The sequence below is a fragment of the Lathamus discolor genome, chromosome 11 (assembly GCF_037157495.1).
Source record: "Lathamus discolor isolate bLatDis1 chromosome 11, bLatDis1.hap1, whole genome shotgun sequence".
NCBI classification, from domain to species: domain Eukaryota; kingdom Metazoa; phylum Chordata; class Aves; order Psittaciformes; family Psittacidae; genus Lathamus; species Lathamus discolor.
In genome coordinates, this window is record NC_088894.1 from 5267609 (window position 1) to 5290950 (window position 23342).

Below are 23342 nucleotides of genomic sequence, written 5' to 3' on the forward strand. Positions count from 1 at the left end.
AGGAAGAGGCCACCAGCAGGACCCGAGTGGGGCTGGGTGAAGAACCCATGGAGGTGGATGGGGAGGTGGAAGAACCCATGGAGGTGGACGGGGAGGTTGAAGAACAGATGGAGGTGGATGGGGAGGTGGAGGACGATGACGCGATGGACACCAATTGATGAGTGGTAAGGCAGCACGTGCCCCCATCCACTGCTGGCAGTCAGGGTGGGTTGGCTGCTGCCGTGCTGGCGCTGGGGCTGTGTGCGACGGCCCCGCTGCAGGGACATGGTGCCCGGTGGCCTCATCCTGGCGGCACAAGCGCCACCACCGCGCTGCCCTGCGCTGCCTTGGGGACATGCGAGCCGAGTGTGATCGCGTAGAGCCCGGCTCCCAGCCCCAGCCGGGGCTGAGCCCCGCGGCAGAGCCCCGCTCTCCCCAGCGTGTGGCAAACACAGGGACCATCAGTAGCCTCACTGAAATGACCTTGTGCTGCTTGTTTCCAGGGCTGGTCGACGGGGAAGTTTTCACTGTGTTTGAAGTTTTCATTAGAAGAGTTCCTGTTTTCGTTGAAGATTGTTTTTTTTTAAGAAGATTGTTCTTTTTTCATTAGGAGTTGTAGGTTTAGGTAGAGTAGGTGTAGTTTTAAGAATAAGCGTACTTTTAGGTAGAATAGTTGTAGGTTTAGGTAGAGTAGGTGTAGGTTTAAGAATAAGCGTTGTACTTTTAGATAGAATAGTTGTAGGTTTAGGTAGAAGAGTTGTATTTTTGACAACAACAGTTGTTCTTTGTTATTTTATTCATTTTTTTGTTGTTTTGTAAATACATTTCTTGACGTTCTTCTGACCCAGTCTCTCTTTGTAGTCACTGCGATCCCATGTGGCTTTGGCAGACAAGTGGTTTCCACTTGCTCTGAGCTCCCAGGGCTGGAGGGGCCATGGGGGTGGCGCTGGGTGCTGGGGCACCCCAACTGTCCTCACGTGGGCTCCCTGCCCTGGCAGAGCGGCTCTTTCAGGCTCTCTGCAGCTGTGGGCAGGGGTGGGCACGGGCGAGGGACCAAAGCTCTGGGCGCTCAGCCCGACCCCTCGGTGGCTGCAGGGCCCCTGGTCTGGTGCTGCCGTCGGGCACAGCCTGCACCGGCGATGACGGAGGCTTCTCGGGCGGCTCCTCAAGCTGGGGGAAACACGGCCACGTACAAGGAATCCCTCATGGAATCACAGAATCACAGCGTGCCCGGGCTCGGGTCACTGCGGGGAGCAGCCTGCACCCGGCATCCTGGTGGATGCTGCTGCCCAAACCAAGCCTTTTACCTCCTTCTGTCCCTTCCTCCCAGTGAGTCCCTTTGTCCCCATCCTGCAGGGTGGGAAGAGGGTCTTGGGCCGGAGCTGCTTTGGGATACCAGATGTTGGCGGCTGCAGCAGGAGCCAGGGTCAGCCGCCGGTGCTGTCATGTGGGACCCTGCATGCGGGCAGAGAGGGGGAGCTGCCAGCAGGAGAATGGCAGCGGGGTGCCGGGGGAGCCGCTGCGTGCATGAGGTGTGCGTGCAAATGCAGACGGGGACACGCGAGTTCAGGGTGCGGAGCTGCTGCGGACCCCTCCTGAAGGAGGCAGGCCTGGACACACGCTGCTGGCACCACGTCTTGTGCTGCCCTCGCAGCCTGCGCTGCGCGTGAGGCGCAGGTTCTCGCACGGGCTCACCCGTGATGGGCACGGCTGGAGGACGTCATGGGCAGGGCTGAATCCCAACCCCAGGGACACATCCCAACTGCAGCTCATGGGCACTGCTCAGGTCGCTCACTGAGTGCTTGTGGGACAGGGAAGGAGCACAGGAGACGACCCGGGCCCTATGGAGCTGGCCAGGGCAGCCCTCACCCATTTTATTGATTATTTAAGCACCAAAGTGTCCTACTTGTGTCCTACAGACTCCTACTGCGGGGATCTGTTACAGACCGCCTGATCAAGAGGGCTCTGTGGATGAAGCACTCTATAGGCAGATAGGAACAACCTCCCACTCGCAGGCCCTTGTTCTCCTGGGGGACTTCAACACCCCGATATCTGTTGGAGGGGGGGTAAGGCCTGGCACAAGCAATCCCGGAGGTTCCTCGATCGTGTGGAAGACAACTTCCTTCTGCAAGTAATAGAGGAGCCACAAAGGTGAGGTGCCATGCTTGACCTCGTGCTCACCAGCAGGGAAGGGCTGGTAGGAAATATGAAGCTCCAGGGCAGCCTTGGTTGCAGCAGTCATGAGATGGTCGAATTGGAGATCCTCAGGACAGTGCGAAGAGCGTGCAGCAAGCTCACTGCCCTCGACTTCGAGAGAGCAGACTTTGGCCTCTTCAGGAACCTGCTTAGGAAGGTTCCATGGGATATAGCCCTGGAGGGCAGGGGGGCCCAAGAATGTTGGTTGATATTCAAGGATCTCCTACTGCAAGCTCAGGAGTGTTGCATCCCTGCCAGAGGGAAGTGCAGCGGGAGGGCCAGGAGACCTCCTTGGGGGGATAAGGAGCTGCTGAAGAAAATTAGGAGGAAAAAAGAGGCTTATGGAAGGTGGAAGCAAGAACATTCGGCCTGGGAAGAATACAGGGATGCAGTCCGGGAAGCTAGGGACCAGATTAGGAAAGCTAAGGCCCAGTTAGAATTCAACTTGGCTAAGGATGTTAAAGATAACAGGAAGGGATTCTATAGGTACATAGTGAATATAAGACAGACTAGGGACAATGTAGGCCCCCTGAGGAAGCTGTCAGGACAACTGGCTACCCTGGGTTTGGAGAAGGCTGAGGTTCTTAATGACTTCTTTGCCTCGGTCTTCACTGCAAAGGCTCTGACCACACCTCCCAAGTCTTGGAAGGCAGACGCAGGGACTGTGAGAATGAAGACCCTGGGCCCACTGTAGGAGAGGATCAGGTTCGAGACCATCTTAAGAACCTGAACGTGCTCAAGTCCATGGGACCTGATGAAATCCAGCTGGCGAATGAAGTTGCTAGGCCATTGGCCATTACACATGAAAAATCATGGCAGTCAGATGAAGTTCCCGATGACTGGAAAAAGGGAAATAGAACCCCCATTTTCAGGAAGGGGAAAATGGATGACCCAGGGAATTACAGACCAGTCAGTGTCACCTCTGTGCCTGGCAAAATCTTGGAGCACATTCTCCTGGAAGGCGTGCTAAGGCACAGGAAAAACAACAAGGTGCTTGGTGACAGCCAGCATGGCTTCACTAAGGGGAAATCCTGCCTGGCCATTTGGTGGCCATCTGTGATGGGGCTGCAGAACTGATGGACAGGGGTAGAGCAGTTGATGTCATCCGACTGGACTTGTGAAAAGCATTCGACACAGTCCCACACGACAGCCTTGTCTCTAAATTGGAGAGACATCAGTTTGATAGGTGGACCACTCGGTGGATAAAGAACTGGCTGGATGGCCGCACACAAAGAGTTGTGGTCAATGGCTCAATGTCCATCTGGAGACCAGTAACGAGTGGCGTCCCTCAGGGATCGGTGCTGGGACCGGTCTTGTTCAACATCTTCGTCGCAGATGTGGACAGTGGGATTGAGTGCACCCTCAGCAAGTTGGCCGATGACACCCAGCTGTCCGGTTCGGCTGATACCCTGGAGGGAAGGAATGCCATCCAGAGGGACCTCGACACGCTTGTGAGGTGGGCTGATGCCAACCTGGTGAAGTTAAAGCATGCCAAGTGCAAGGTCCTACATGTGGGTCGGAGCAATCCCAGGCACAGCTGCAGGTGGGGCAGAGAAGAGATTCAGAGCAGCCCTGCAGAGAAGGACTTGGGGGTGCTGGTCAATGAGAAAATGAACATGAGCTGCCTGCAGTGTGCGCTCACAGCCCAGAAAGCCAACCGTATCCTGGGCTGCATCAAAAGGAGCGTGAGCAGCAGGTCCAAGGAGGTGATCCTGCCCCTCTACTCTGCTCTTGTGAGACCTCACCTGGAGCATTGTGTGCAGTTCTGGTGTCCTCAAGAGAAAAAGGACATGGAACTGCTGGAACAAGTCCAGAGGAGGCCACAAGGATGATCAGGGGACTGGAGCACCTCCCGTATGAAGACAGGCTGAGGAAGTTGGGGCTGTTCAGCCTGGAGAAGAGAAGGCTGCGTGGAGACCTCAGAGCAGCCTTCCAGTATCTGAAGGGGGGCTATAGGGATGCTGGGGAGGGACTCTTCATTAGGGCCTGTAGTGATAGGAGAAGGGGTAGTGGCATAAATCTTCAACAAGGGTAGTTTAGATTGGATATAAGGAAGAAGCTCTTCCCTGTGAGGATGCCGAGGCACTGGAATGGGTTGCCCAGGGAAGTTGTGAATGCTCCTTCCCTGGCGGTGTTCAAGACCAGGTTGGACAGAGCCTTGGGTGGCAGGGTTTAGTGTGAGGTGTCCCTGCCCATGGTGATCTTAAGGTCCTTTCCAACCCTAACTATTCTACGATTCTATAAAGCGTGTCTCTGTCGTCTCAGGGGGTCACGTAACGATTGCCCAATGTCCCCCATGAAGCTGCAGCCCCTTCAGGGCTCGTCCCCATCCCCTGCTCGCAGCAGTTCTGGAACTCTGGGGTGATGTCACAGCCCGCGTTGCAGGGGCAACTGCCCGTGCCCAGACACCAGCACAGAGCTTCACCCCTGAACCCGCTCTGTACCCCTGCTCCCACCTGCGTGCCCCGAGACCTTCTGCCCTGTTCCTGCCCTGCGCTTCTGCCCTGCTTCCATCCCCGTCTGCTTGTTCCCATTCCTACTGCCCTGTTCCTTGCCCCTCGGACCCGAGTCTGGTACCGGACATGCAGCCCCAGAAGTGCACCCGTGTCCTGCTGGTGGCCGCGCTCAGCCCTTGCGGAGGCGAGGACGCCAAGGGCTTCCTCCACAGAGTAAGGAGCCGGTGGGTGCCGAGGCAGGCGCGGGGCCGGGTCTGTGCCCTGGCCCCGCAGGCAGGGAGCTCGGCCGCTCACCCCTGCCCTCTCTGCTCTGGCAGGTCCTGAAGCCGCTGCCGCCCCGCAAGGCGCTGAAGCGCAAGAAGCAAAGGCTCCTCCAGCTCCGGACTCCAGCCTGTCAGAGCTGGTGGGTGCCGCTGCACAAGGAGCCCCCGGCCTCCCGTCAGCTCCTGCTGGGGACGTGCCCGGGGCCCCAGCGCCCCACGGCTCTGCCCGGGCAGCGAGAGGGGACCGGGGTACCCAGAGCCCTGTCCCACAGCTGCGCTCCGCTGCTCTGGGCAGCGCCAATGCTCTCTTCTGCTTGGCTTTTGCCTTAGGCTGTTCCAACACATGGGGGAGCTGGAGGAAGAGGCCACCAGCAGGACCCGAGTGGGGCTGGGTGAAGAACCCATGGAGGTGGATGGGGAGGTGGAAGAACCTATGGAGGTGGACGGGGAGGTTGAAGAACCGATGGAGGTGGATGGGGAGGTGGAGGACGATGACGCGATGGACACCAGCTGATGAGTGGTAAGGCAGCACGTGCCCCCATCCACTGCTGGCAGTCAGGGTGGGTCGGCTGCTGCCGTGGTGGGGCTGGGGCTGTGTGCGACGGCCCCTCTGCAGGGACACGGTGCCCGGTGGCCTCATCCTGGCGGCACAAGCGCCACCACCGCGCTGCCCTGCGCTGCCTTGGGGACACGCGAGCCGAGTGTGATCGCGTAGAGCCCGGCTCCCAGCCCCAGCCGGGGCTGAGCCCCGCGGCAGAGCCCCGCTCTCCCCAGCGTGTGGCAAACACAGTGACCATCAGTAGCCTCACTGAAATGACCTTGTGCTGCTTGTTTCCAGGGCTGGTCGACGGGGAAGTTTTCACTGTGTTTGAAGTTTTCGTTAGAAGAGTTCTTGTTTTCGTTGAAGATTGTTGGTTTTTAAGAAGATTGTTCGTTTTTCATTAGGAGTTGTAGGTTTAGGTAGAGTAGGTGTAGTTTTAAGAATAAGCGTAGTACTTTTAGGTAGAATAGTTGTAGGTTTAGGTAGAGTAGGTGTAGGTTTAAGAATAAGCGTTGTACTTTTAGATAGAATAGTTGTAGGTTTAGGTAGAAGAGTTGTATTTCTGACAACAATAGTTGTTCTTTGTTATTTTATTCATTTTTTGTTGTTTTGTAAATACATTTCTTGACGTTCTTCTGACCCAGTCTCTCTTTGTAGTCACTGCGATCCCACGTGGCTTTGGCAGACAAGTGGTTTCCACTTGCTCTGAGCTCCCAGGGCTGGAGGGGCCATGGGGGTGGCGCTGGGTGCTGGGGCACCCCAACTGTCCTCACGTGGGCTCCCTGCCCTGGCAGAGCGGCTCTTTCAGGCTCTCTGCAGCTGTGGGCAGGGGTGGGCACGGGCGAGGGACCAAAGCTCTGGGCGCTCAGCCCGACCCCTCGGTGGCTGCAGGGCCCCTGGTCTGGTGCTGCCGTCGGGCACAGCCTGCGCCGGCAATGACCAAGGCTTCTCGGGCGGCTCCTCAAGCTGGGGGAAACACGGCCACGTACAAGGAATCCCTCATGGAATCACAGAATCACAGCGTGCCCGGGCTCGGGTCACTGCGGGGAGCAGCCTGCACCCGGCATCCTGGTGGATGCTGCTGCCCAAACCAAGCCTTTTACCTCCTTCTGTCCCTTCCTCCCAGTGAGTCCCTTTGTCCCCATCCTGCAGGGTGGGAAGAGGGTCTTGGGCCGGAGCTGCTTTGGGATACCAGATGTTGGCGGCTGCAGCAGGAGCCAGGGTCAGCCGCTGGTGCTGTCATGTGGGACCCTGCATGCGGGCAGAGAGGGGGAGCTGCCAGCAGGAGAATGGCAGCGGGGTGCCGGGGGAGCCGCTGCGTGCATGAGGTGTGCGTGCAAATGCAGACGGGGACACGCGAGTTCAGGGTGCGGAGCTGCTGCAGACCCCTCCTGAAGGAGGCAGGCCTGGACACACGCTGCTGGCACCACGTCTTGTGCTGCCCTCGCAGCCTGCGCTGCGCGTGGGGCGCAGGTTCTCGCACGGGCTCACCCGTGATGGGCACGGCTGGAGGACGTCATGGGCAGGGCTGAATCCCAACCCCAGGGACACATCCCAACTGCAGCACATGGGCACTGCTCAGGTCGCTCACTGAGTGCTTGTGGGACAGAGAAGGAGCACAGGAGACGGCCCTGGCCCTGTGGAGCTGGCTAGGGCAGCCCTCACCCATTTTATTGATTATTTAAGCACCAAAGTGTCCTACTTGTGTCCTACAGACTCCTACTGCGGGGATCTGTTACAGATCGCCTGATCAAGAGGGCTCTGTGGATGAAGCACTCTATAGGCAGATAGGAACAACCTCCCACTCGCAGGCCCTTGTTCTCCTGGGGGACTTCAACACCCCGATATCTGTTGGAGGGGGGGTAAGGCCTGGCACAAGCAATCCCGGAGGTTCCTCGATCGTGTGGAAGACAACTTCCTTCTGCAAGTAATAGAGGAGCCACAAAGGTGAGGTGCCATGCTTGACCTCGTGCTCACCAGCAGGGAAGGGCTGGTAGGAAATATGAAGCTCCAGGGCAGCCTTGGTTGCAGCAGTCATGAGATGGTCGAATTGGAGATCCTCAGGACAGTGCGAAGAGCGTGCAGCAAGCTCACTGCCCTCGACTTCGAGAGAGCAGACTTTGGCCTCTTCAGGAACCTGCTTAGGAAGGTTCCATGGGATATAGCCCTGGAGGGCAGGGGGGCCCAAGAATGTTGGTTGATATTCAAGGATCTCCTACTGCAAGCTCAGGAGTGTTGCATCCCTGCCAGAGGGAAGTGCAGCGGGAGGGCCAGGAGACCTCCTTGGGTGGATAAGGAGCTGCTGAAGAAAATTAGGAGGAAAAAAGAGGCTTATGAAAGGTGGAAGCAAAAACATTCGGCCTGGGAAGAATACAGGGATGCGGTCCGGGAAGCTAGGGACCAGATTAGGAAAGCTAAGGCCCAGTTAGAATTCAACTTGGCTAAGGATGTTAAAGATAACAGGAAGGGATTCTATAGGTACATAGTGAATATAAGACAGACTAGGGACAATGTAGGCCCCCTGAGGAAGCTGTCAGGACAACTGGCTACCCTGGGTTTGGAGAAGGCTGAGGTTCTTAATGACTTCTTTGCCTCGGTCTTCACTGCAAAGGCTCTGACCACACCTCCCAAGTCTTGGAAGGCAGACGCAGGGACTGTGAGAATGAAGACCCTGGGCCCACTGTAGGAGAGGATCAGGTTCGAGACCATCTTAAGAACCTGAACGTGCTCAAGTCTGTGGGACCTGATGAAATCCATCCACGGGACCTGAAGGAGCTGGCAAATGAAGTTGCTAGGCCACTGGCCGTTACATATGAAAAATCATGGCAGTCAGATGAAGTTCCCGATGACTGGAAAAAGGGAAATAGAACCCCCATTTTCAGGAAGGGGAAAATGGATGACCCAGGGAATTACAGACCAGTCAGTGTCACCTCTGTGCCTGGCAAAATCTTGGAGCACATTCTCCTGGAAGGCGTGCTAAGGCACAGGAAAAACAACAAGGTGCTTGGTGACAGCCAGCATGGCTTCACTAAGGGGAAATCCTGCCTGGCCATTTGGTGGCCTTCTGTGATGGGGCTGCGGAACTGATGGACAGGGGTAGCGCAGTTGATGTCATCTACCTGGACTTGTGCAAAGCGTTCAACACTGTCCCACATGACATCCTTGTCTCTAAATTGGAGAGACATCAGTTTGATAGGTGGACCACTCGGTGGATAAAGAACTGGCTGGATGGCCGCACACAAAGAGTTGTGGTCAATGGCTCAATGTCCGTCTGGAGACCAGTAACGAGTGGCGTCCCTCAGGGATCGGTGCTGGGACTGGTCTTGTTCAACATCTTCATCGCTGACGTGGACAGTGGGATTGAGTGCACCCTCAGCAAGTTGGCCGATGACACTGAGCTGTGCGGTTCGGCTGATACCCTGGAGGGAAGGAATGCCATCCAGAGGGACCTCGACACGCTTGTGAGGTGGGCTGATGCCAACCTGGTGAAGTTAAAGCAAGCCAACTGCAAGGTCCTACACATGGGTCGGAGCAATCCCAGGCACAGCTACAGGTTGGGCAGAGAAGAGATTCAGAGCGGCCCTGCAGAGAAGGACTTGGGGGTGCTGGTCGATGAGAAAATGAACATGAGCTGCCTGCAGTGTGCGCTCACAGCCCAGAAAGCCAACCGTATCCTGGGCTGCATCAAAAGGAGCGTGAGCAGCAGGTCCAAAGAGGTGATCCTGCCCCTCTACTCTGCTCTCGTGAGACCTCAATTGGAGCATCGTGTGCAGTTCTGGTGTCCTCAAGAGAAAAAGGTCATGGAACTGCTAGAACAAGTCCAGAGGAGGCCACAAGGATGATCAGGGGACTGGAGCACCTCCCGTATGAAGACAGGCTGAGGAAGTTGGGGCTGTTCAGCCTGGAGAAGAGAAGGCTGCGTGGAGACCTCAGAGCAGCCTTCCAGTATCTGAAGGGGGGCTATAAGGATGCTGGGGAGGGACTCTTCATTAGGGCCTGTAGTGATAGGAGAAGGGGTAGTGGCTTAAATCTTCAACAAGGGTAGTTTAGATTGGATATAAGGAAGAAGCTCTTCACTGTGAGGATGCCGAGGCACTGGAATGGGTTGCCCAGGGAAGTTGTGAATGCTCCTTCCCTGGTGGTGTTCAAGGCCAGGTTGGACAGAGCCTTGGCTGGCAGGGTTTAGTGTGAGGTGTCCCTGCCCATGGTGATCTTAAGGTCCTTTCCAACCCTAACTATTCTACGATTCTATAAAGCGTGTCTCTGTCGTCTCAGGGGGTCACGTAACGATTGCCCAATGTCCCCCATGAAGCTGCAGCCCCTTCAGGGCTCGTCCCCATCCCCTGCTCGCAGCAGTTCTGGAACTCTGGGGTGATGTCACAGCCCGCGTTACAGGGGCAACTGCCCGTGCCCAGACACCAGCACAGAGCTTCACCCCTGAACCCGCTCTGTACCCCTGCTCCCACCTGCGTGCCCCGAGACCTTCTGCCCTGTTCCTGCCCTGCGCTTCTGCCCTGCTTCCATCCCCGTCTGCTTGTTCCCATTCCTGCTGCCCTCTTCCTTGCCCCTCGGACCCGAGTCTGGTACTGGACATGCAGCCCCAGAAGTGCACCCGTGTCCTGCTGGTGGCCGCGCTCAGCCCTTGCGGAGGCGAGGACACCAAGGGCTTCCTCCACAGAGTAAGGAGCCGGTGGGTGCCGAGGCAGGCGCGGGGCCGGGTCTGTGCCCTGGCCCCGCAGGCAGGGAGCACGGCCGCTCACCCCTGCCCTCTCTGCTCTGGCAGGTCCTGAAGCCGCTGCCGCCCCGCAAGGCGCTGAAGCGCAAGAAGCAAAGGCTCCTCCAGCTCCGGACTCCAGCCTGTCAGAGCTGGTGGGTGCCGCTGCACAAGGAGCCCCCGGCCTCCCGTCAGCTCCTGCTGGGGACGTGCCCGGGGCCCCAGCGCCCCACGGCTCTGCCCGGGCAGCGAGAGGGGACCGGGGTACCCAGAGCCCTGTCCCACAGCTGCGCTCCGCTGCTCTGGGCAGCGCCAATGCTCTCTTCTGCTTGGCTTTTGCCTTAGGCTGTTCCAACACATGCGGGAGTTGGAGGAAGAGGCCACCAGCAGGACCCGAGTGGGGCTGGGTGAAGAACCCATGGAGGTGGATGGGGAGGTGGAAGAACCTATGGAGGTGGACGGGGAGGTTGAAGAACAGATGGAGGTGGATGGGGAGGTGGAGGACGATGACGCGATGGACACCAGCTGATGAGTGGTAAGGCAGCACGTGCCCTCATCCACTGCTGGCAGTCAGGGTGGGTTGGCTGATGCCGTGCTGGCGCTGGGGCTGTGTGCGACGGCCCCGCTGCAGGGACACGGTGCCCGGTGGCCTCATCCTGGCGGCACAAGCGCCACCACCGCGCTGCCCTGCGCTGCCTTGGGGACATGCGAGCCGAGTGTGATCGCGTAGAGCCCGGCTCCCAGCCCCAGCCGGGGCTGAGCCCCGCGGCAGAGCCCCGCTCTCCCCAGCGTGTGGCAAACACAGTGACCATCAGTAGCCTCACTGAAATGACCTTGTGCTGCTTGTTTCCAGGGCTGGTCGACGGGGAAGTTTTCACTGTGTTTGAAGTTTTCATTAGAAGAGTTCCTGTTTTCGTTGAAGATTGTTGGTTTTTAAGAAGATTGTTCTTTTTTCATTAGGAGTTGTAGGTTTAGGTAGAGTAGGTGTAGGTTTAAGAATAAGCGTTGTACTTTTAGGTAGAATAGTTGTAGGTTTAGGTAGAGTAGGTGTAGTTTTAAGAATAAGTGTACTTTTAGATAGAATAGTTGTAGGTTTAGGTAGAAGAGTTGTATTTTTGACAACAACAGTTGTTCTTTGTTATTTTATTCATTTTTTTGTTGTTTTGTAAATACATTTCTTGACGTTCTTCTGACCCAGTCTCTCTTTGTAGTCACTGCGATCCCACGTGGCTTTGGCAGACAAGTGGTTTCCACTTGCTCTGAGCTCCCAGGGCTGGAGGGGCCATGGGGGTGGCGCTGGGTGCTGGGGCACCCCAACTGTCCTCACGTGGGCTCCCTGCCCTGGCAGAGCGGCTCTTTCAGGCTCTCTGCAGCTGTGGGCAGGGGTGGGCACGGGCGAGGGACCAAAGCTCTGGGCGCTCAGCCCGACCCCTCGGTGGCTGCAGGGCCCCTGGTCTGGTGCTGCCGTCGGGCACAGCCTGCGCCGGCAATGACCAAGGCTTCTCGGGCGGCTCCTCAAGCTGGGGGAAACACAGCCACGTACAAGGAATCCCTCATGGAATCACAGTATCACAGCGTGCCCGGGCTCGGGTCACTGCAAGGAGCAGCCTGCACCCGGCATCCTGGTGGATGCTGCTGCCCAAACCAAGCCTTTTACCCCCTTCCGTCCCTTCCTCCCAGTGAGTCCCTTGGTCCCCATCCCGCAGGATGGGAAGAGGGTCTGGGGCCAGAGCTGCTTTGGGATACCAGATGTTGGCGGCTGCAGCAGGAGCCAGGGTCAGCCGCCGGTGCTGTCATGTGGGACCCTGCAAGCGAGGTCCTTTCCAATCCTATCTATTCTATGATTCTGTGATTCTATTTCCTTTCAATACTCTAGCCCAACTCAAACAATTGCACTTACCACAGAATGCTGTTGCACTACTATATTTAATTACAAAGACGTACAGATCTTAAACATTAACCTATGGCTAACACTTCACCAAGCAAGGAGAGATTAATGTTAAGAAAAAACAAATTAATTTGCCTCTAAGAATCTGTTTTGTGAAATGCCCCATTGAGAGGTATTAAATTAAGCTTGCTGCAATGCCAAAAGCTATTTCTGTCTGCACTTTCCCAACACAGTTCATACAGCTGCATAGCTCCCACTGCCTGCACTGTTTAAGGGTCCCAGGATCTATTTGTCTGGTTTGTTCTTCTTTGCAGGTGCAGGGAGAATGCTTAGATCTTCTTGTTCAGTGTTGTGATCGGAGCTATCATGGGAATGGTCCTTCGTAACACTGTAGTACACAGGTGTGGGGTATGGCACAGGGTTCTCAGCACTCTTTGCTTCACACTTACACAACTTCCTAAAGGCAGCCCTGAACTTCTGTGACATGAGGTTGTAGATGATGGGGTTGATGGCACTGTTCAGGTAGATGCACATGCGGCAGAAGAGAAGTAACCAGATGTTCAGGTACGGAGGGTCCGTGAAGGAGTTCACCACCACTAGTGTGCGATAAGGCATCCACAGAAGGGCAAAGAGGACCACCACGACAGCCAGCATCTTGGTCACCTTGATGATGGGGATGTACAAAAAGAGAAATAGTCAGATGGTGCTAAATCTTCAGCAGAGCTTTGCCACCTGGAGAAATGGTGCAGACAGCTTCATAGAATCATAGAATCATAGAATAGTTAGGGTTGGAAAGGACCTCAAGATCATCTAGTTCCAACCCCCTGCCATGGGCAGGGACACCTCACACTAAACCATCCCACCCAAGGCTTCATCCAACCTGGCCTTGAACACCGCCAAGGATGGAGCACTCACAACCTCCCTGGGCAACCGATTCCAGTGCCTCACCACCCTAACAGGAAAGAATTTCCTCCTTAGATCCAATTTAAACTTCCCCTGTTTAAGTTTTAACCCGTTACCCCTTGTTCTGTCACTACAGTCCCTGACGAAGAGTCCCTCCCCAGCATCCCTATAGGCCCCCTTCAGATACTGGAAGGCTGCTCTGAGGTCTCCACACAGCCTTCTCTTCTCCAGGCTGAACAGCCCCAACTTCCTCAGCCTGTCTTCATACAGGAGGTGCTCCAGCCCCTGATCATCCTCGTGGCCTCCTCTGGACTTGTTCCAACAGTTCCATGTCCCTTTTATGTTGAGGACACCAGAACTGCACACAATGCTCCAGGTGAGGTCTCACAAGAGCAGAGTAGAGGGGCAGGATCACCTCCTTATTCAGCCTACGTATTACTTGGATCTCTCTTTAAGCACTTTAAATTGGCACCTGAGCTATGAGGCTATTCCTCTGTGAATCCATTCTGTTAATGAAAAAATCTTGCATAAATAAATCTCTCGAACTATAGGTTTTCATCTGCCATTGAAGACCCTTTACAGCTCTTTAGGACAGGAATCCACCAGCCTGAAATGGGTTTCAACGGGCTGTAATGTATTAGCCCCCGTTAGGGGTTAATAATGGGAATTTCTATACCAGAAAGAAAATCTGCAAATTGTACATAACAATAAATCAATGGGGAAATGTCCTGGCTTTGGATGGAAACTTGTCCAAAAAAGTGGGGACCTAAGTTTTGGGGTGGTATTGGATAGATCTCAGCCCCCTGCCCAGGATCTCCTGCTTTCCTGTTGTTCCAGGTAATAAATTTCTGGTGCAGAGTAGCACTGGGAGCAGAGGAGACTGTCTGAAATCTTAGACAGATTCCTATTTGTGCTGGTATGGAAGTTACTTAGCTAATTGGTGTGGGTTATTTTAATTTGCAGCACACTAGGCTAGCACTACATTAACATATAAGAATACACTGAGAATTTAGAAGTGAGCAGTAACTGCCCTCAGATCAAGTCAAGCTTGTTTAAGAATATGGGGTTTTGTAGAGAAACTCCAGTGATCCTAATAATTTCAACAGCTATTTCTGGCAGGTGACACACATCCTTCAACAAATACTTACAGAATACACACATCCCCAATCAGGAAAGTATGAGTAAACACTGATGCTGCAAGCATATTCAGGCAGCGGCATTTCAAGCGTCAGAGGGGGAGTTGTGCAATAACTACAGTTCTTGATACAAAAATAAGCACTTAGATCACATTCACAGTCTCTCAGCTTTTCTTGGACTGCCTTTTTTTTTTACTTCATCACAAGCAACTATGCCTTCCTTTAATGCTGTGAGCAGAAATCAGGCATGGTTGGTAATGGCAACAAAACTTCCCCTACACGAAAGGGACTGTTATCAAGCTGAGGCCAAAATAGAAGTGTTTTGCTGCATGTGGCTTAATGGGAATGTGAGGGCACTACCCAGAATAAGATCTTGCAGTGATACAGTGAGTGCTGAGGCTTTTGCTAAGACTGCAGCATGTCTGCTGTGGTCTGCACTGCAAGACCTGGGAACAGAGAGCTCCTGATACCAGCTCAGCCCAGGAAGGAGCAGATTTTGCTTCACCAGCATATGCCACATGAGCAGTGCTTATGGATGGGACCCGTGTTCCCTGAGCTTTTATACCCCTAGCTCTGCTCTCTGGCAGGTTTCTGTATGGCTGAGATATCTCCTTTAAAGCTAACACATTAATAATGTTTATGTGCTGCCTCCTAGACAGAAACATCTTTGGCTTTTGGGCTGTTGTAACTCTGCCTTGTTTTTCAAGAGTGATGTGAACTCTGCATTCAAATGACAATACCAGGGGGAGTGTATCCTAATAAGGCTGAAAAGTAAGTTCATTCCAGTCCCTTCTGAGACCAAGAGAAATGTCTGGAAAAGAACCAGTGATTCATCTGCTTTTTAGCCATAACTGCCCCTGCTTTTTGGCTGGTGGTTATGGAAATGCCGGCTCACACAGCTCCCACTCGAGCAAGCTCCCAACAGCTCCCTCCACACCATAGAAGACCACAAAGTGTTGTCATCTGAAGAGTGCTTCCTGCTACACAGCCTGCAGCCCAATGAAAAAGCTGCCTTCATCTTAGGAGGCAAAACCCTCTGGAAAGAGCACCATGAGGATTTATTACCTTCATCTCACTAAATGCCTTCAGTGTTCCCTGAGGATGCTGTGTGCAGCCCACGGGCTGGAAAAGGCAGCCCTGCCCTGAGCTTGCTGTAGGATTGAAATTTGGCTTTTCAAGCCAGCCATTCATATGGACCATGCTCTCCTGGATGCAACTTCACAGAGCTGTGTTGACACAGGATGTCTCCTCTGGATAAAACCTAGCAGTCTATTCCAGACTCACTCTCATACGTCCACCGTGGGGAAGGAAATCTCCAGTGTTGTCTGCATACATGGCCAAAACCTGCCTCTGTGCCTTTCCTCACCCTACGTTGCTGAGGCAAGTAACTACAGTGCATTTGAGGTGCTCTGACCTTACTTCTGGTGCTCACATGCAAAATGAACCTAATCATCACTCAAAAGAATTTGGGACATTCATCCTTAACTGGAGTAGTCCTGAATTATGGCCCCCTAAAACCAGCTGTGCCCCACAAAAAGCCAGAGCTTTGCTGTAGCCTCAAAGCCTCCCTCAGGGAAGCACCAACTCAGGGACAGCAGTCTTTCTGACAAGTATTTTACAACAATTCTGTTGTACATAGTGTGTGCACAACAGCTGTAAAGGAGCTGTGGATAAAAGCAAGACAAGGGTTTGTAGTAAGAGGATTTCTTTTACTAGAACAGTTGATATTTAGCTCAAAACCACTTTTGAACACATAAGCCAGTGTTGTTGCTGGATGGCCAAGGGTATCTAGTGTACAGACCCCTGGCCATATCCTGGGTCCCTATGCCAAAGCTGCAGGACAGCTCACCTTTCACCTCCACAGGCCAAGCCCAGTGTAACTGCTAGAGCAAACCCACTGTGAGCATCCTTCTCACTCCATACAAGAGGATCAGCATCTTGCATCCACGCACAGCCTTTCCAACACATCCTCTCTCCCAGCTCAGTATCCAGTCTTTCCCCTGTCCAGGAGGCCACAGACACTCCTCCCCAGCCGGCGTCGCCTTTCCTAGTCCAAGCACCATCATGCCGAGCCGCAGCATCCTTTTTTAGGAATCCCGCTCCCTCTAGTGGTCCCTCTCTGGCAGGTGAAATACGTGCTTGGAGGTGGCTGGGCTTTAGTCTGGGACCCTTTCTCCTATAGGCGGTAAATACAGCAAAACTCACACTTTGCATTGTCCTGCTCAGGAGTTCTGAGTTTGAGAGGCACCAGTGATGGAGCCATAGCAGTGGCTGCTCTGGAAGGAGAGGTCCATCCACCCGTGCCTATAGGTACAGCCTTGTAGCATCCAGAGACCTCACTGCCAAACACCCTGCCTGAGGCTCCCGCAGCAGACAGCACCCCTATAGTATTCTGCAAATACTTTTGCAGAAGTCAGGACTTGCTTTAAACCTTTCCACGCTGGAGCAAAAGGGAGAAAAAGCTGAACTGGAAAGAGTTAGAAGTTTATGAAGAAATACACGTTCTCTGGGCTGCTTGCTTCCTCTCCACGACTCTGAATCTTTCCTCCTGGAGAAGGGAGGTTCCTGTACAAGTCAGGCAATGAGGCACTGAGTTGGAAACATGAGGACTTTAGGACAGGCTGAAGCCTGTTCCAGGCAGTCTGGAAATCACAACAGAACTGGTGATTTCAAGAATTCAAGCCAGATTCCCAGATTTAGCCCTTTCCCTTAAAATGGACCGTGTCTCTGCCTGCTCAGAGTCTGAAACCAGAATGGGATGGCCTTCTCCAAGCAGACAGCTAGCAGGCAAGTGTGTCCCATGTCTAGAGACAGACCTGTCCAAAAGAGATGGGGCAAGTCTCTGTCCATGTGGGCAGAGAAAGAGGAGAAACAAGGGCAGAGGAGGAACAAGGGCAGAAGGAGGTGAAAAGAGGAGGTGGTGGGTGAGCAGACAGCTGAATGACAGAGGAGTCACTGAGAGGCAAACACACCACTGTGACACCAAGGTGCCTTCCCCAACTGGGCCTGGGCTTGTGCCAACTCTTCCTTCCCTTTGCCCTCTAAATCTGAGGTTGCCTGCCCAGGACTCTGTCTAACAGGTAAGTCCCACTGCTGTAATGTGACCCATCACTCCCCTCCTCGGGGAGGCAATCAGCAATTGATTAGCCAGCAAACATTCCTGCACTCCTGCCTCTCCTAAGTGATTCTGGAGCCCTGTCCTACCTCCAAGCCCAGTCAAAGCAAAGGGAGCCCATCTGTGCTGCCAGACCCCAGCTGGGTTTGGGGATGCTTCTGTGCAACAAACCAGTCCTCCCCACTTTCCCCACAAAGGGAAACAAAACACTGGGACACCCCATTCCCTGACAGAGTGCTGCTCAAAGCACTGAGCCCCATGCAGCCCAGTGTGCCCCAGCCCAGCAGGGAGCACCTACCTGCTTGCGGGAGCTCAGAGCCCCTCTGTTGCCCCGGCAGGAGAGCTTGAGGGAGCTGCCCTGGTGCATGGAGCCTGGGCAGGAGTGCTGCAGGCTGGTGGGCAGGGGGCTCATGAAGAGGATGCGAGCAATGAGGCCATAGAGGACAGTTGCCAGCCCCAGTGGGATGATGTAGAAGACAGCAAAATCCAAGAAGTAAATGGGCATGTAAAGGCTCCTAGAGACCCGATAGCCACAGCTGACCTGTGCCCCATCTGAGAAGGTGACCTGGGTTGTGTCCACCAGGAAGAACCACATGAGGCAATAGACAGAGGTGAAGAGCCACAGTGAGGAGATGATGCGCTTGGCGCGAGACACGGTGCACAGGAGCTGCGCTTTGATGGCATGGCAGATTGCGATGTAACGCTCCACTGTGAAGGCGGTGATGGACCAGGCAGAGATGTTGATGCCCAAGTACTGCAAATAAGTGATGCAGAGGCAGCCGGCGTAGCCGTACACCCAAGAAGCCACCACTTCCGAAATGTTGGGCAGCCCAGCCGCCAGCAGCACGATGAGGTCGGCCACCGCCAGGCTCACCAGGTAGCAGTTGGTGGGGGTCACCATGTCCTTGGTTCGCAGCACCACCAGCACCACCATCACGTTGCCCGCGATGCCCACCCCGCAGATGATCAGCACCAGCAGGATGGTGACCACCTGCAGCTCCAGGGGCTGCCGGGGCATCCTGCCCAGCGTCTCATTGCCGCTGCCGCCCAGTGCGGCTCCTGGGCTGGCTGAGCCGTTCTCCATCAGCTCCCAAAGTCTTCCCTGGCGGAGCTCAGCACACCCTGCGGCAGGGAGCCGGGATGGGAGCCGCTGCCCCCCGCGCCCCTCCCGGTCTTCGTGCCCGCCCAGGCTCCTCCCTCCCTTTTATCCTACAATTCACCCCAAGTCTCGCAGCCGCCCGGCTCCTTGCACCCCCTCTCCTGCAGAACCCCCGGCCGGGAGGGGCGGGGAGCGAACAGGACCCCCCAGTCCTCGGACCCCCGGGGTTTCCAGGACCTCCAGCGGCCGGCACCACGAGGGACCTCGCAGGACGCCCCAGATGCCGGTTTCCCCATCCGCCTCCCGCCTGCAGCACCCGCCTGCTCCGGCCGGGTCCTAGCGCATCCCTGAGCTGAAGAGGAGGAGGAAGGAGCCCAGGCAGGGGACGGGGGTACCAGGCTGAGAGAGCCGCAGGGGCTGAGAGCACCAAGGTGCCTTGTGTCCCCAGATGAGCCACAGGCTGCACAGTTCACCCCTGGCAAGGAGAGATAAGGATGAGGGGTCCATCCTTCCTCATCCTCAGGAGGATGGGACCAGGTGATGCCAAAGAGACCCATGGTCGTTCCTGTTTCCCTTGGGCTGGGGCAGAGGACAATTATCCAGGACAATTACCTTCCCTGGGGGACAATAAACATGATTCAGTGCCCTCCTCATGCCATCTTCCCTGCAGCCACCCCTGTCACAGACACGCATCAGTGTCACTTCTTTGGGGAAAGGCTTACCCAGTCTGGGCTGGGAGATCCCGTATCTTACCAGTAATGAGGCTGGGATAGCATGGTCAGACTAGGAGATCCAGTATAAACTGATGGTCAGGCTGGGAGATCCAGTACTTTTCCTAATGTTCAGCAGCAGCCAGAGCTTGCTGCCAGCTCCATGCTTGCCCATCATCTCCACAGTCTGTGAGAAAAAGCATCTTCAAATTGAAAGAGCAATTGTGTTTGCAGACATAAAATGTTAAGGATCCCCTAACCTGTGGAGTGGAGGAAAGGACAAGGGGAAAACTTGCCTTTTCATTAGATTAGATTTCAGCTAGAGGCAGACACTGAGGCGCATAGCCAAAACGTGAAGGATCGTCCTGATGCTGAGTGGTCCAAGTCCAGCCTTTCACCAGTGAATTCCTCAGCCTGGGCTGTACAAACCTGGGTGGATAAAATGGCTTTTGCCACGGCCCAGGACGCAGCAGCTTGTCCCCAGGCTGTGGCAGATACTTTCTCCTTTTCTCTGGGAAATCTTATGCCTCTATTTAGCTCCACAAAGGACAACCCGTGTAGTTTTTGACTCCCTACCATGACATTTCAGTCACATTTGGGTCAGTTATAAAGGACAATATTCTCTTCTCTTTCCATAGGGCTGCACTGGCAGCCTGCACCAGGGCCAGCCTCACAGCTCTGCCCAACACCCCTGGGCTGGGGACACACAACAGGCCCCATCCCTGCCCTCCCTTGGAGACCCCTCCAGGCTGCACTTTGCTCTAACTTTCCCCTGTTTTTCACTTTAAAATCCCTCTAGAAACAACATCTGTTTAATGATACTATTTAGGCTGCATTCACCTACTTGAGCTGGAAGTCACCACTTCAGCAGCCAGGCAGCAACCCCTTTAGTCATCCCAACAGCCCAAATTCCCCTACTTCTCTCTCTCTGTTATCCTGCAACCTCTCACCAGGAGCTGGCCACCTGAGTGCTCACAGGCACAGATATTCCAGCCTGTTACAGGCATACCCATCACCTACCTCCACGTAAGGACTGCTCTGATGACATCCATCACCCATGTTTTGGGAAGGGGTGGCTGTGCAGCCCTGTGTTGGGTTAGTGGCACTGTGCCCAGGCTGGGTGATCAGTGAGTTCAATGCCATCTTCAGTATCTCCCTGTGCTCCTCATGCAGTTCATCCCTCTCTACATCACTGGGCGGCTCATTTAGTCCTATGTAAAGAAGATACCTCTGAGGCTTCACATATTCAATAATCAAAGTACTGCACAGATGGACCGATGCAGCAGTTGTTCACTGATGCAGGACAGTGTGAGGGCATCAGCCCTGAATCATAGGGCTACATTGTTAATAAAAAGGGAGGAATTAGGCTGCTTTTCTTTGGAGCTGTAAGTAAGTGTGGATGTTTGCCTCCCTGTGCTGCTAGCTTAGTCCCCCACATCCAGCCTTGTACAGCCAGCAGCGTCCCAAATTAAGCCATCATTTGAGTATACCTTGTTTGTGGACTTCCCCTATTAACATTTTAATAAGTACACCCTTCAGACTCTGTTCCAGTAGCTCCTGGAAGGGTTGAGCTCTCAGATACGCAGCCAGAATAGTAACAGAAAATAATTCTGCAGTAGCATGCATTGGACTCATATAATGCAATGAACCAAACTGCTGGGGATTTATACAGCTCTGCAGAGAACAACGGCATAGGGGAGGATGCTTCATGCAGCTCTTGAGGCACCACTTTCCCCTCACTTTTAAGCTCCCATTGCTGCAGGTGTTTGGCTTGAGCAAAGCCAGGTGAGCACCAAACCCTGTGAAAACAAACGGTGTCATCCTGTGTGCCAAAGAACTCCCTTCCCTGGCTCTGGGCTGGCTGTGGGTGCCTGGAAGTGACTCAGCCATGAGAGAAGAAGCCCAAAGTGCTTCATCCCCTCCAGCCAAGCCCAGCACCCATGGCATCACTTGAATACCCCATGGCCCCTCCAGGGCTCAAGACATTGCTCACAGTATTGAGTCAGGGTTCACAACTCTCACTGCTGACAATAAGCTCTGGTGCCTGCTCCAGTGTGCCCAATCCACCAGGAATTCTGCCTATACAAACCGGAAGTCAGAGGAGCACGTGGAGGCGTTGGCTTTCAGGGCAGTACAACGAAGGGGAAGCCCTGAGAGCCCTGGTCTTTCTTGTGTCTCCCACTCAGAGCAGAAACCAATAGCTGTAAGAGGAAATTGGTTTGAGTAACCAAAGCCGAGCCTTTGCCATCCCGGCAAAGCTTGATGCTGTGATGCATGTGAAAAATGATGCATCTTCTGGCTTGGGCACCATTGGCATCGCATCTGACCTGCACCACCCATCCCAGTGCTCATCCCGAGGACAACACACAGGGTAGCATAAGCCTGGGTTAAGGACAGAAACAGACAGTTCCCAAAGCCAGTGATCAAGGTGGATTATGGGCTGAGGGGAGGGGGTATCCTGGGGGGATAATAGCAGTGATAACACTGAAGGGAGACAAAAGCACTGCATGCAATAATGTGAAAGAACAAAACCCTGGCAGAATAATTAGGCTGTAATTACAGGTTATTTCATATTCTGTGTCATCTAAATGTCAACCTTGTAATGCTGTAACAACAGGCACTTGGTACAGCACCCCGCTGCTGATGAGCACAGCCCTGGAGAGGTGCAACAGTCTTTAGCTCTGCTCCTGCTCCCCTTCCACCAGTGCACAGAGGCACAACATGCATCAGGAGACATGAGGCTGCCCTCACTTGGTGTCCAGGTCCAGGGTGTCATGCCATGTGTCGTGGTTTAAACAAAGTCACCCATAAATCACACGGTCATTCTCTCACACCCCCCCCCCTTCCCCCCCCTTCTTGCCCTTCCCCTACAGCCGGAGGGACGGAGAGGAGAACTGAAAAGAATGCAGATCTCACGGGCTGAGATAAGAACAGTTTAGTAACTAAGGTATAACACAAACCACTACTGCTACCACCAATAGTAATAATGATAAAGGAAACAACAAGGGAAGAGAATACAACACCTCAACACCAGCCGACCGATAACTTGCCCAACCCCACCCGACTGAGCACCAACCGATACCTCGTCCAACCCCGCAGTGCCCCAGCCCCTTCGGGTCCCTCTCTGTTACATCCTGGGCATGACATGCTGTGGTATGGAATACCCCTTTGTCTAGTTTGGGTCAGGTGTCCTGTCTCTGCTTCTGCCCAGCTTCCGCTCCTCCCTGGCAGAGCATGAGGCTCAGAAAGTCCTAGGTCAGACTAAGACATCTGAGCAGTAACTAAAAACATCGGTGTTATCAGTGCTGTGCCCAGGCCAAAAGTCAAAACACAGCACTGCACCAGCTACTAAGAAGGAGAAAAATAACTGCTACTGCTGAACTCAGAACACCATGACTGGGGTCACACCAGTGTGCCCTTCACCTTTCCTAACAGAAATGCCCAGGCAATGACAGTATGTCCAGCACAGGGGTGGCAAAATGCTCTGAGTACTTACTCAGCACCAATGCAACTATCCAGGAGCTCACCTGAGCTGGTGCCCTGGTATTGCAAAGCATGCAGCATCGGGCACATAGAGCTGTGTTTTCTTTCCTCTGGTGAAAGGAAAAGGTGACTCAGCCCAGCCCAGCCCAGCCCCAGGCTGTGACCTGCTCTTTCCTGTAACTCGCAGAGTTCCCATGATATTGTCTTAACACCCACGGCATATTTCCAGCTAACACAAGAGGAAGTTTTCAGCCTTTCAACTTGGCCATTTCAATTTCTCAACCCATTTTGAAGGAAAACCTCAGATCTAAGCCATGGGTCACCCCAGCTGGGATTTCCCGGAGGAGATGGACACGCAGGACCTGCCCCGTGGGCTCCAGACCCAGCACCAAGGCTTGCGACACAGGGCAAAGCCTTGTTCCCCACTTCCTCCTGCCTGTGAGACTGAGCATGGTGCTGAGCCAAAGTGAAGGCAATGAGAGCCGTGATGAGCAGGGGTGAGGGTAGGAGTATGGAGGGGCTCTGAGAGATGGAAATCCCTTAGCAAATAGCGAGGCTTTTAAATTAGTCCTACTTAATAAAAATATGCAAACAAATTAACTTTGCCTGCTGTTTAAATCTCTTCAGCATTTCTCTTTTGCACCATTAAGCAAACTGGCACGGCAGCTTACCTCTCAAGTGCATAAAATGACTCTGTAACAGGTAACATTTTCTATTTGTCATACCTTTATCTTGCTGAGGAACAACACCTCTCAGGAGAACAAAGCAATTTCCAGCAGTGCTGCCTCCTACCAGCTTCCCTGGCCAGGGAAAACATCACAGCCCAATTCGGCACCAGGGACAACATAGCTGATGTGCT

At 54.1% G+C, this 23342-nt stretch overlaps 1 protein-coding gene across 2 annotated transcripts; it reads right to left on the bottom strand.

Annotated features, from left to right (window-relative positions):
* Window positions 1-11276: 11276 nt before the first annotated feature.
* On the bottom strand, window positions 11277-21786 carry LOC136020383 (thyrotropin-releasing hormone receptor-like). Of its 2 annotated transcripts, XM_065691435.1 has the most exons (6): window positions 21090-21786; window positions 20021-20211; window positions 19297-19429; window positions 19044-19187; window positions 17490-18313; window positions 11277-12700 (listed from the first exon to the last, which is right to left on the bottom strand). In XM_065691435.1, exons 5-6 carry the CDS (start codon window positions 18273-18275, stop codon window positions 12323-12325), a joined length of 1164 nt encoding a protein of 387 aa, XP_065547507.1. In that variant the 5' UTR covers window positions 18276-18313; window positions 19044-19187; window positions 19297-19429; window positions 20021-20211; window positions 21090-21786; the 3' UTR covers window positions 11277-12322. The 2 variants fall into 2 exon arrangements, with proteins under 2 accessions (XP_065547507.1, XP_065547506.1); XM_065691434.1 differs by having other exon boundaries at window positions 20021-21786.
* Window positions 21787-23342: the final 1556 nt, after the last annotated feature.

What these genes read in the sequence shown, in the direction of transcription:
- LOC136020383 (XM_065691435.1), bottom strand. Translation starts at nt 18,275, where the DNA reads ATGGAGAACGGCTCAGCCAGCCCAGGAGCCGCACTGGGCGGCAGCGGC. An exon ending in CTCTGAGCTCCCGCAAGCAG is followed by an intron (nt 12,701 to 17,489) that starts GTAGGTGCTCCC and finishes CCCATCATCAAG; the next exon opens with GTGACCAAGATGCTGGCTGT.